This window comes from Mustelus asterias, chromosome 10, assembly GCF_964213995.1.
Source record: "Mustelus asterias chromosome 10, sMusAst1.hap1.1, whole genome shotgun sequence".
Lineage (NCBI taxonomy): Eukaryota > Metazoa > Chordata > Chondrichthyes > Carcharhiniformes > Triakidae > Mustelus > Mustelus asterias.
Window position 1 is genome coordinate 55,155,732 of NC_135810.1, and position 12,478 is coordinate 55,168,209.

Consider the following 12,478-nt stretch of genomic DNA (forward strand, 5'->3'; position numbering starts at 1 on the left):
TTCAGGTTCTGAGGAAAATCATCCCTGAAAAGCTAACTCTGTTTCTCTCTCCACAGATGCTGCCAGACCTGCTGAATATTTCCAACTTTTTCTGGTTTATTTTAGTATTTGAGGAGTATTTGAGGGCGGCACGGTAGCACAGTGGTTAGCACTGCTGCTTCACAGCTCCAGGGACCTGGGTTCGATTCCCGGCTTGGGTCACTGTCTGTGTGGAGTTTGCACATTCTCCACGTGTCTGCGTGGGTTTCCTCCGGGTGCTCCGGTTTCCTCACCCAGTCCAAAGATGTGCGGGTTAGGTTGATTGGCCATGCTAAAATTGTCCCTTAGTGTCCTGAGATGTGTAGGTTAGAGGGATTAGCGGGTAAATGTGTAGGGATATGGGGGTAGGGCCTGGGTGGAATTGTGGTCGGTGCAGACTTGATGGTCCGAATGGCCTCCTTCTGCACTGTAGGGTTTCTATGATTTCTATGATTTCTATGAGTTGGGAATGAGATTGAGTACTTGGCAATTATCATCAGACATTCTGACTTCTGACCTGATGACGAAGGAATGGTCATTGATGAAGCAACTGAAGATAGTTGGACCTAGGACACTAGTGCGAGGAACTTCTGAATAAATGTCCTGGGACTGAGATGATTAATGTTCAACGGCTAGATACAATTCCAAAGTGTGTCCCACCCACACCCAGTTCCCATTGAATTAGTTTCGCTAGGATCTCTTGATGCTGCGCTTGGTGTCAAGGGCAGTTACTCTCACCTCACTAAAATAAAGTTCAGGACCCCAGGCAGTGAAGAAACAATCTAAACTGTTGTGCGACGTAGCAAAATGTACAACATACATCAAAAACTGCAATTTTTAAATTGAATGGATTCTCATCTCCAGCACAGTTCTGGTCATTGAAAGGAATGTGAGATTGGTGAGGGTTCAGTGAGCTCTTTAAGATTAATGCCACAACTTGGAAAATGGAGTTGAGGAAGGATTGTTGTTTTGGGAGTGTCTGATGGCAGAGGTGCGTCACAACCACATAAAGGGCATTTTCTCAAAGTAGCCCATAAGTTAAGAATTTGTGGGTGTATATGTAGCCCTCTGTTAATTTGGGAGTGGTTCAATTTAAAGCAAACCAGCAGTCAAACTTTATTCTTAAATAAGATAAAGAATAGTTTATTACAAAGCTGAAAGTTACTAAACTAAAGTGACAAAGTTATTAACTAAAATACAGAAGCAAAGATTAAAATGCAGATAAAGAAAAAAAAGTATTTAAAGATAAGATTTCAAATCACTCTGTGTAAAATATTTTTGCAGGCCTGTAGATTGCAGTTGAAGTGTTAGTTGTCTGGAGTGAAGGGTTCAGCAGCTACGATGGCTTCGATAGTCGATTGGTCAGTCTTTGCTTTTGTCGGTGGAATCAGCAGGTAGAGCAACTTTGGGGCATGAGTGAAGGTCCCTTTTCTTTAATGGTTCTGCCAGCATGACATTTGAAGACTCTCTGGATTTGGCAGCCATCTTTAAGTCTTCTTGTGTACAATTAAAAGGAAGATTAGCTTTTTTACAAAATCTATAATATCACAACTACACATTCGTGATACTTTATTGAAGATTTTACGCTTGTGAATGGATTTCATATGTTGGTAACAGATACTTCTTTCTGATGTATACTGAATTCCAAATGGAGAGGACTAGATAAGAAAAGTTGAAGTAAGTAGGCAAGTCAGGCAAAATTTGTTTAACAAAGGGTCGTCAACAAATGAAGCAAATTACCAGTGCGGATCATTAAATAGGAAATAGACAAGTTTCCCTCAAAGGATTCATAATTATTAGTAGCTCTTCATCTTCCAAAAGAGACAAAGTAAGAAATTAGCTTCACAAAGTGTACAACCAAACAAAAATGATGTGAACTAGTTTGTTATTATGGTGAACTAATTATGGATTAAATATTATTTAATCATATATACAAATTACATAGCTAACAGTTACATTTTGAAAATTATTACTTTAGTTAAAGAAAGGTCAGTGATTGACAATTCACATTTGTTATTCAGGATTGTGCTGCATGGCAATATAATTGCCAGTAGCATTTTATTTCCAGATTCTTGCCAGAGGATTGAAGAATGCTGCCTCCCATGGAAGTTATTCTGAGCCTATTCTGTCTCTTGCTTCATTTACACTCTGTACGTGTGGCAGTCATGTATGGGAGGCAAACCATGAAGGCATTTATTTGCCAACCTAACGTCTTCTCCTTTGCCTCAAATGGTTATTTTTAGCAACATTACTTAATCTTTTAACACGCTAAGGGGGGCTTGTTTATAGATTCAAAAAATACACAAAATCTAAGTTTACTTTTTAGACTTTCAACATATTCCCTCATTTTGGAATGGCTAATTTTCAAAAACAGCTAAGTAGTATCTTAAAAAAATCAAAACAGAAATGGAGAGTTTAGAGCTTTTCATTGTAGCTAAAAGAAATGTTTTTGCTAAAATTTAAGTAAAATGTCTGGCAATGCTGTAGAACAAGTGGGTAGAACACTTCAGCTCCTTCTTGATATGCCTGAAAGCTTGAACATTGAGTGACTGTGCTGCTGTAATGTAAATAATGCAGGCACTTTCTGATTTCAAGCTTAGCAAGAGACATATCATCTGACAGTTTCTGATCCCAAGCTAGTCTGCCAATGCCAAAGATCACGTCTGGAGGCATCTTTTCAATTACGCCTGCAGTTTAGACATGTTGGTAGCTAGACTTGCCTTAGAAGGCTTCTTAGCTGGGAAGTCTTGGCAGGCATTGGAAACAAGACTGGCAATCTAAACTTTGTTGAAATGATACTGCATCAGAACATCTTGCAAGTCTGATTTGCAAGGAATTAAACTTAGCTCATCATGATATGGAGAACAATTGCTTCACAGATATGCGCAGTTAGTGCTTAAGTTCCCTTTCTGACCCCTGTGTTATCATTTTACCCGGACACAAGGCTTTTCTTTGTGCTTTATACAATTTGATCTGTAAAATTGGGAGATCATATATAACTTCAGTGTCAAATAGACATTGGAATTTTTCCACAAAGGCGTTTTCTTTCTCCAGCCTAAATCTCATTGTCCACAAGATAATGGTGTCATCTTGACATAAGTGATCAAAAGTCATTAGAAGTTCATCCAAGTACGGGTGACTGTACACAACATCGGCAGCCATTACATAATCATAATGACAATCACTTTTGGGGAAGTTTTTTTCCAAATCTACGCCCCAACTAAGTTCTTTGACCCGTGGCTGATATTTACTTCTCAGTTTTGTGTTTCGTGATATATTATACTGTAAGTTGCCCAGTAAATGAGGCAGATCTGTAGCAGTCACGTTGGAACCTGCAAAGTCAGGAATATATACTTAGAAAATAGACAAATAGTATCATCAAAAAATGCAATTTGAAAGAATCTGTTAGGATGCGTACAGTAAGATCGCATGCAAGGAAGTATACATTTTATACTTAAATACATCCTGTGAGTTGACATTGTGCATAGAATATAGGGTCATTTTACACATACAGTCATCTGCCAGGAACCTCAACCACCTTTTGAGAAATTGCATGTATACTCATTGCAAATTTATGCTAATTAACTTTAACAAGAATTGCAAAATTGTTCCTGTGATTTCCAAATGTGTACAATTGTCAGTGAGTGTTCTTTCTATGTGTACACATCTGCAAAATTTGTTGTTTAGCTAAACATGGGCATTATTTTGTGGATCACTAATGTAAGGGGTACTCAGATAATGCAATACATGGTTTACTGATGATGTTGGGTGGAATTTTATGAGTGTCCAGCTAGCGTGAAAATGGGAGAGTTCCTGATCTGGTTTTCGGACGAATATTCACGCCCAATCTTATGGACTCAGTTTTTGAAAATATGGGCTAGACCATTTCTAGCTGCTAGAGGCAGTGGGCGGGGCTTAATTCCCAGACAGCCAGCAGCTCAGATCGGAGCCACAAACTGCGCATGTGCAAGAAAAACGGGAAAAAAACCAACTCTCCTGACAGACACCCCGTGGGCCAAATACAGACTTCCCCTCCCGCCCACGGACATCAGAGATCCCCCCAACATTACTGACCCCTTAACCACTCCCCACGGACCCCCTTGCACATGGCCCTCTCATCACTCCCCTTTGGCCCCTGATTGCCTGACATGACCTTCTCCCTAGTCCCCGATCATCACAGAGGCACAAATCTCCCCCTCCCTACCCTCCCCAACTCACCAATCAGCACATCTGCAAGTGCTGACTTAGCTTCCCCTCCATGGTAACAAGGCAAACTGCATTAAAAACTCACTGGAATGCTCTAATGGGCGTGTGACTCACCCAAACTGTCTGCAGCCTAACAAGGGAGAGCTCCATAAAAACCCCAAGGATGGACAGACAGGCAGGCAGTGCAGGAAGAAATGGCCTCCAGGAAGACAGCTCCCCATTTTTCAGATACTGATCTGGTCAGGTTTCTGGAGGCGGTGGAGGGAAGACGGGCCACCCTCTTCCGCCCAGCAGGACCGTCCCGGGGAAGGGATGGAAACGCAGCCTGGGAGGCAATGGCAGCATGCGTTAGTGCCAGGACACTGGCCAGGAGAATCAGGAAACAGAGCCACAAAAAACTGAATGACCTCATCTGGGCTGCAAGGGTGAGTTTTTAACCTCATCTTGCATCTTCTCCCTGAATGACCCCCAGATACCGCCACCCCCAGCACCCTGCATGTTTTCAGCCTCTAACCCCCAAGCAACCCCCCCCTCCCCACCCCCCACCAAGAGTCTCACAACCCTTGCTCTCTGAGGGCCACCCCTGAAACCCTGCAGGACTCGTGCTATCAGATTTTACATGGCTCCTTCTGTCCCCACAGGAGAAGAATGCCCATAATCGCCAGGAGAGGGTGAAGACAGGGGCTGGTGTGCCTGAGATCCGGGTCCTCACCCCCTTTGAGGAGCGGGCACTGGAGCTTGTGGGAGAGGAGGGCACGTGGACCATTATCAACAACATGGTTGGGCTGGAACATAGAAGTGAGCACCAGCCAATCCTCCACTTGTTGGAGAAATCTCAAGTAAGTTGCATGCAGCCCAGATTCCTCTCCCTCCCTTGCACTTATCCTTGTGTCCTGTGTTGCAGGAAGGGACCCCGATGTGCCTGAGCCATCTGGCATTGCAGCCCCCCACTGCTGCTCCCACCTATCCTGCCCGACAGCTCAGAAGACTCCTCGGAGTTAACGGATGAAGGACCTCTGAGGCGGCATCAGTTTTGCATCAGTTTCCACCTTGCAACTCACCATCCCAGAGACACTCACACCAGTGGGTCAAGTTAGTGGCGAGGCATCTGGGTCACTCTCTAGTGCACACAACATATCTGCTGATGTACATTGGGTGGAGGAGGGAACGTCCGAGGCCTCTGGCACGCGGGGACCTGCCGGAGGCAAGGACTCAGCTGGCCCCAGGCTACATGCTGGGCCTCCGAGATCACTTCTCTCTCAGCTGCTGGAGATGCAGCAACAGAGCCAGGGAATGCAGGAGGGGCTGACAGCAACACTGGACCAACTGTGAGGCTGTTGGGAGGAATCCCAAAGCTTTCAGGTGGACCAGCTATTGCCTGTCGTGCATGGTTCCCAGGCCAACACTGCAAGGGTGGCATCGGCAGTGGAAAGCTTGGGGCAGGAAAACCTCACCATGAGTGGCAGGCTCCAAGTAATGGCCAAGTCACAGCAGGCCATAGCAGAGTCCCAGAGGGCCACGTCCGAGTCACAGCAGGCCACAGGTGAGGGACTGAACAGGCTTCTCAAGATTCTGTGGCCCATGGCTGAGAGGCTCGCAAGCTTGCAGGAGACCCAGCGGAACAGCGCTGAGACACAGTGGGCTATGGCAGCAGCCTTTCAGTATGTGACCCGGCCACAAAGGGTCATGGCTGAGGGGCTGCAGAGCGTGGCCCAGTCTCAGAGGGCACTTGCCGTGGCCATTGACAGGCGGCCTCCACTCAGTGAGCCATCACTGAGGGCTCAACCACCATGGCAAGAACACTGGTGGTCCTCCCAGATTAGAAGTGCCAGGTGACGCCAGAGCTTCTGCAGAATCATCGCCATCCCATGGAGTGATCCAGGGGCCACAGGAACCCCTAAAGAGGAGGAAGGGCTCGAGCCTGTGCCAGGGGCTTCCACCCAGGAGACTGCGGTTGTGGCTACACATTCTGACTGCCCCCATCCTGACACCAGGGCATCTCAGGGGCAGCGGGATGGAGAGAGTGTCATGGAAACGTCCCAGTCACCTGGAAGCAGGCCAGGGCCCTCAAGGTCCAGGCCTTGCAGAGGACGCCTGCCAAGGGCAGCACAGGCCATGGGACACAGTAGGCAGCTGGCCACCTTCACCTCCAATGTGGGGAGGCACCGAGATGTAGTGGTAGGCCACGTAAAGTTAAGAAGGTGCAGCGGCACTAAGATAGCATGGCTGAAGGGCAACACTAGTTAGATAAAATATTTAGGCACTTCAAAGTCTCATGTTCACATGTTTTTATATTATCACTTATTTTGAAGGCACTTTTATTGGCACCAATAAATGTTACTTCACCCCACACCTGTGACTAATTTGTCTCTGATTAGCCTCTAACAGGAACGTACTTGCCCCAACGGTTGCCAGCAGGACCCTGCACATTGATGTCAGTGAGGGAGGCCCCTCAACGCACTGCTAATGAGAAAATCAAGGTGCTCAAATAATTCACTGGCTGCAGTGGGTGGCATGCATTGGCAGCGACTTACAGCATCTGCCATGACATTCCCAGAGCCCCCGAGAGATTCCCACTCTTCTCACTCCAGGCCACGCATGGGGGTTTAGTGCTCCCTTACCCACCACCCAGATGTGAGTCCAGGTGCCAGCTTGCATGCGGAGCTCAGGTAGGAGTCAGACTAGTTTGCACCAGGGCATCATCATAATAGAACATAGAACATTACAGCACAGTACAGGCCCTTCGGCTCTCGATGTTGCGCCGACCTGTGAAACCAATCTAAAGCCCATCTAATCTACACTATTCCAATATCATCCATACATTTACCCAATGACCATTTAAATGCCCTTAATGTTGGCGAGTCCACCACTGTTGCAGGCAGGGCATTCCACGCCCTTACTACTCTCTGAGTAAAGAACCTACCTCAGACATCTGTCCTATATCTATCACCCCTCAATTTAAAGCTATGTCCCCTCGTGCTAGCCAACACCATCCGAGGAAAAAGGCTCTCACTGTCCACCCTATCTAATCCTCTGATCATCTTATATGCCTCTATTAAGTCACCTCTTAACCTTCTTCTCTCTAATGAAAACAGCCTCAAGTCCCTCAGCCTTTCCTCATAAGATCTTCCCACCATACTAGGCAACATCCTGGTAAATCTCCTCTGCACCTTTTCCAATGCTTCCACATCCTTCCTATAATGCGGCGACCAGAACTGTACGCAATACTCCAAGTGCGGCAGCACCAGAGTTTTGTACAGCTGCAACGTGACCTCATGGCTCCGAAACTCAATCCCGCTACCAATAAAAGCTAACGCATCGTACGCCTTCTTAACAACCCTATCAACCTGGGTGCCAACTTTCAGGGATCTATGCACATGGACACCGAGATCTCTCTGCTCATCCACACTACCAAGTATCTTACCATTAGCCCAGTACTCTGTATTCCTGTTACTCCTTCCAAAGTGAATCACCTCACACTTTTCCGTATTAAACTCCATTTGCCACCTCTCAGCCCAGCTTTGCAGCTTATCTATGTCCCTCTCTAACCTGCAACATCCTTCCGCACTGTCCACAACTCCACCAACTTTAGTGTCATCTGCAAATTTACTAACCCATCCTTCTACGCCCTCATCCAGGTCATTTATAAACGTGACAAACAGCAGTGACCCCAAAACAGATCCTTGCGGTACACAACTAGTAACTGAACTCCAGGATGAACATTTCCCATCAACCACCACCCTCTGTCTTCTTACAGCTAGCCAATTTCTGATCCAAACCGCTAAATCACCCTCAATCCCATGCCTCCGTATCTTCTGCAATAGCTTACCGTGGGGAACCTTATCAAACACTTTACTGAAATCCATATACACCACATCAACTGCTTTACCCTCATCCACCTCTTTGGTTACCTTCTCAAAGAACTCAATAAGGTTTGTGAGGCATGACCTACCCTTCACAAAACCGTGTTGACTATCCCTAATCAAATTATTCCTTTCTAGGTGATTATAAATCCTATCTCTTATAATCCTTTCTAAAACTTTGCCCACAACAGAAGTAAGGCTCACCGGTCTATAATTACCAGGGTTGTCTCTACTCCCCTTCTTGAACAAGGGGACAACATTTGCTATCCTCCAGTCTTCTGGCACTATTCCTGTAGACAATGACGACATAAAGATCAAAGCCAAAGGCTCTGCAACTCCTCCCTCGCCTCCCAGAGAATCCTAGGATAAATTCCATCCGGCCCAGGGGACTTATCTATTTTCACACTTTCCAGAATTGCTAACACCTCCTCCTTATGAACCTCAATCCCGTCTAGTCTAATAGCCTGTATCTCAGTATTCTCCTCGACAACATTGTCTTTTTCCTGTGTGAATACTGACGAAAAATATTCATTTAGCGCCTCTCCTACCTCTTCGGAATGGGGCATAGCGAGTCGTCATCACCCTCCTGCCTGCCACAGAAACTTGCTAACACAGAATAGCCAGGCCCGCCACTCTGATGTTACAGTGTTGCAGGAGATTGTAGGGGTGCACAAGGGTGGGGTGGTGGGGGGAATGGAACCCATGTGCAGCAACGCAGGCCCCTAGTGATCAAAGCGCATGGTGATCAGAGCCTCCCTCGCCACCCTCCCATGCCTGACCCTTGCTGCTGCCAGCCCTCCAGTGCCTGGGTGCTGTTGCTCATCATTGTCCTTCTCTTCCTCCTCCTCCTCTTCCTCTTCCTCTTTCTCCTCCTGCTGGGCAGCCTCACCCCAGCGACGCCCAGCTGGTCGGCCTCCATGCCTTCCTCCTCAAAAAGGTCTCCTCGCTGCTGTGCCAGGATGTGTAGGGCGCAGCACATCACCACAATGCAGGACAATATCAGGGGTCTATATTGGAGGGCCCCGCCAGAGGGGTCCAGGCACCTGAGCCGCATTTTGAGGAGCCCTACGCACCGCTCCGCTATTGAGCGGGTGGCAACATGGGCCTCATTACACCAGGTCTCCATTTCAGTCTCAGGCCTCCACACAGGCATCTTCAGCCAAGTCCGAAGCAAGTACCCCATGTCCCCCACGAGCTATCCCTGCACCCTGGGCTCCTCCTCAAAGACCTCTGGGACATCGGAGCTCCTCAATATGAAACTGTCATACACACTGCCGGGGTGTCTGGCACAGATGTGCATAATATTCAGCAGATGGTCACACACCAACTCCACATTTACTGAATGGAAGCCCTTTCTGTTCATGAATCTTCCTGGATTCTTCACCGGGGCCTTGAGGATGACGTGGGTGCAGTCTATAACCCCCTGCACATTTGGCATCCTCTTGATGGCCATGAATCCTGCAGCCTGGACTTCCTGCTGGGCCTGGTCCAGGTCAAATTTAACATACTGGCCAGCCCGGGCATACAAGGCATCCATGACCTCCTTCACACACTTGTGGACGGATGATTGGGAAATGCCACAAAGGTCTCCACTGGCGGTCTGGAAGGACTCAGTGGCATAAAGGTTTAAGACGGCTGTCACTTTCACAACCACCAGGAGTGTGTACCCCCCCCCTCCCCCCCATGCCCCGAGGTGCCAGGTCCTGCAACAAATGGCACAGGTGTCACACTGTCTGCTTTCAGAGCTGGAGCCGTTGACAGCATGTGATGTTCGACAGTTGCTTGAAGGACACTTGCGTTTGGAACTGCTGAGGCCTCCGCTCCCTCCTTCTCCTGCCCACCCCTCGGGCGGCTGTCTCCCTCTACTCCTGTGAGTGGTAAGGCCTGGGCTTCCTCTGCCCACAATTCATCCTCCTGCTCCTCCCCCTCAACTCCAGCAGCAACCAAAAGAACAGCAAGGTCAATTGGTTGCATTGCAAAAACCATCTCGTCAATCTGAAGAGTGGTGTGGGGGGAGGGGGGGGGGGGCGGTGTTGGGGCTTGGGGAAGAGGAGGGACAGATGGAGAGGTTAAAGAACTCAGCTCACCCCTACCCAGCCACACACACTCCCCATAGTCCCCCAGGGACACACACGCCCCATATCCCCCCCATAGCCCCACAGAATGGCAACACAGCCCCCATTTCCCCCCACTCACAAACATATACCCAGAACCCATGCAGTAGTGGCCGTAGGCAGTGCTGCTCGACAAGTCCCGAGGCTGCAGCACTGCCACTTCAGAGAGTTTCCAGCCCATCCCCCACCTACAACAGTGCTTGCTGCTGCCTGCACAAGGACCCAGAGTCAGCGCTAAGACCCGAGGTCAGCGCTCTGACCCGGGTCCGTGCAGGGAAGCTGAGGTTGGACCTCATGAGCAACAGCAGCCCACAGCCCCCTATACACTTGCAGGCCCCCTGACCCACGACCTTAAACGCCAGCACGAAACAACCCCCTGTGAGCAGCATGGACCAGTTTGAAAGCAGAGACTTATCTCCCTACTCACCCTCTCTGCTCAAGTGCCTGAATGGGACTTTTATACCTGAGGTGTTTTCCTCACCGATCCAGCTGCAGCGAGCGGGGTGGTTAAGGCAGGTGAGCTGGGACGATTGGGAGTGAAACTCACTAATTACATTGTGATGAATGCAAAAAAATGCAAATTGACGTTTTGCCCATTTTGGGCGGGGTCCCGATGGCACTGTTTTTTTCTGGTGGTAAAATGGTGCGAAAACGGACGCCATTCCCACTAGTCGCATCACATCCGATTTTACGATTTGTTTCCCACTGCAAAACGGGGCCAATGACATCATAAAATTCCACCCAATATTAGTGAATTTGCATTCCACGTTTCCCAAATAATTCTAAACAGGCTGAAACTTTATCATGTTGGCTGTGGTGTTAATAGTGTGTTAACTCATTCATAACTGAAACCTCAATGCAAGCATCTTCTATAAATGCAAATGTTTGTCCTTGTCAGTGAATAGAATTTCAAAATTCACAATGTATATTTATTTTTTGAATATTTAAGCTAAATTACTCAATACCATTTTTCACAAAAGTCTATTTTAATCATACAACTATTTATTTATTTTCCTTCTACACTTCGATGTAGTAACCTTGAACTTCTGAGAATATTTGTGATGGGGCAGAAGTGTGATGAGGCACAGCTCCTGACGGCTGCTTCCACTCACCAGTGACTTCATCTAAAAGCCCGTGGACAGTATCATAGAATTTTGAATATCTCTTTGTCTCTCCCCAGAACCTCCTCTGCTTTCTGCCTCTTAGCTAATTTCATATCCATGCTGCCATTGTCCTTTTAATCTGTTGGGTTTCAATTTTGCTATCTTGTGGCACTTAAACACTTTTTGAAAATCCATATACACGTCAACCACGATGGTCTTCTTAACTCTGTTATTTCATCAAAGAAAGTATAATATGAAGGGTACCATTCTTAGCAGTGTAGAGGATCAGAAGGACCTTGGGGTCCGGGTCCATAGGACTCTTAAATCGGCCTCGCAGGTGGAGGATGCGGTCAAGAAGGCGTACGGCGTACTGGCCTTCATTAATCGAGGGATTGAGTTTAGGAGTCGGGAGATAATGCTGCAGCTTTATAGGACCCTGGTTAGACCCCACTTGGAGTACTGCGCGCAGTTCTGGTCACCTCATTACAGGAAAGATGTTGAAGCCATTGAAAGGGTGCAGAGGAGATTTACAAGGATGTTGCCTGGATTGGGGGGCATGCCTTATGAGGATAGGTTGAGGGAGCTTGGTCTCTTCTCCCTGGAGAGACGAAGGATGAGAGGTGACCTGATAGAGGTTTACAAGATGTTGAGAGGTCTGGATAGGGTAGACTCTCAGAGGCTATTTCCAAGGGCTGAAATGGTTGCTACGAGAGGACACAGGTTTAAGGTGCTGGGGGGTAGGTACAGAGGAGATGTCAGGGGTAAGTTTTTCACTCAGAGGGTGGTGGGTGAGTGGAATCGGCTGACGTCGGTGGTGGTGGAGGCAAACTCGTTGGGGTCTTTTAAGAGACTTCTGGATGAGTACATGGGATTTAATGGGATTGAGGGCTATAGATAGGCCTAGAGGTGGGGATGTGATCGGTGCAACTTGTGGGCCGAAGGGCCTGTTTGTGCTATGGCTTTCTATGTTCTATGTTCTAAAGCAATCACATTAGCCAGGCACAGATTTGTATTGATTACATTAATTAACCAATATTTTTCCAAATAACAAACATTTATTCCCAACATTATCATCACATAAGTTCCCCCATCAGCAGTTTTAAGCTGATTGACCTGTGCTTGCTGGGTTATCCTTTCCCCTTTTATGAAAACAGTTTTGGCTTTGCAACCCTCC

General features: G+C 47.4%; 1 protein-coding gene across 2 annotated transcripts in view; it reads right to left on the minus strand.

The window, feature by feature from the left end:
* Positions 1-1,133: 1,133 nt before the first annotated feature.
* mettl21e (methyltransferase like 21e) overlaps positions 1,134-12,478 on the minus strand; it is a 33,817-nt gene continuing 22,472 nt past the window's right edge. For both annotated transcript variants that reach the window (XM_078221723.1, XM_078221724.1), the window contains one exon: positions 1,134-3,350. In XM_078221723.1, coding sequence (XP_078077849.1) covers positions 2,908-3,350 — 443 coding nt within the window. In that variant the 3' untranslated portion in view covers positions 1,134-2,907. The remainder of the gene's footprint in view (positions 3,351-12,478) is intronic.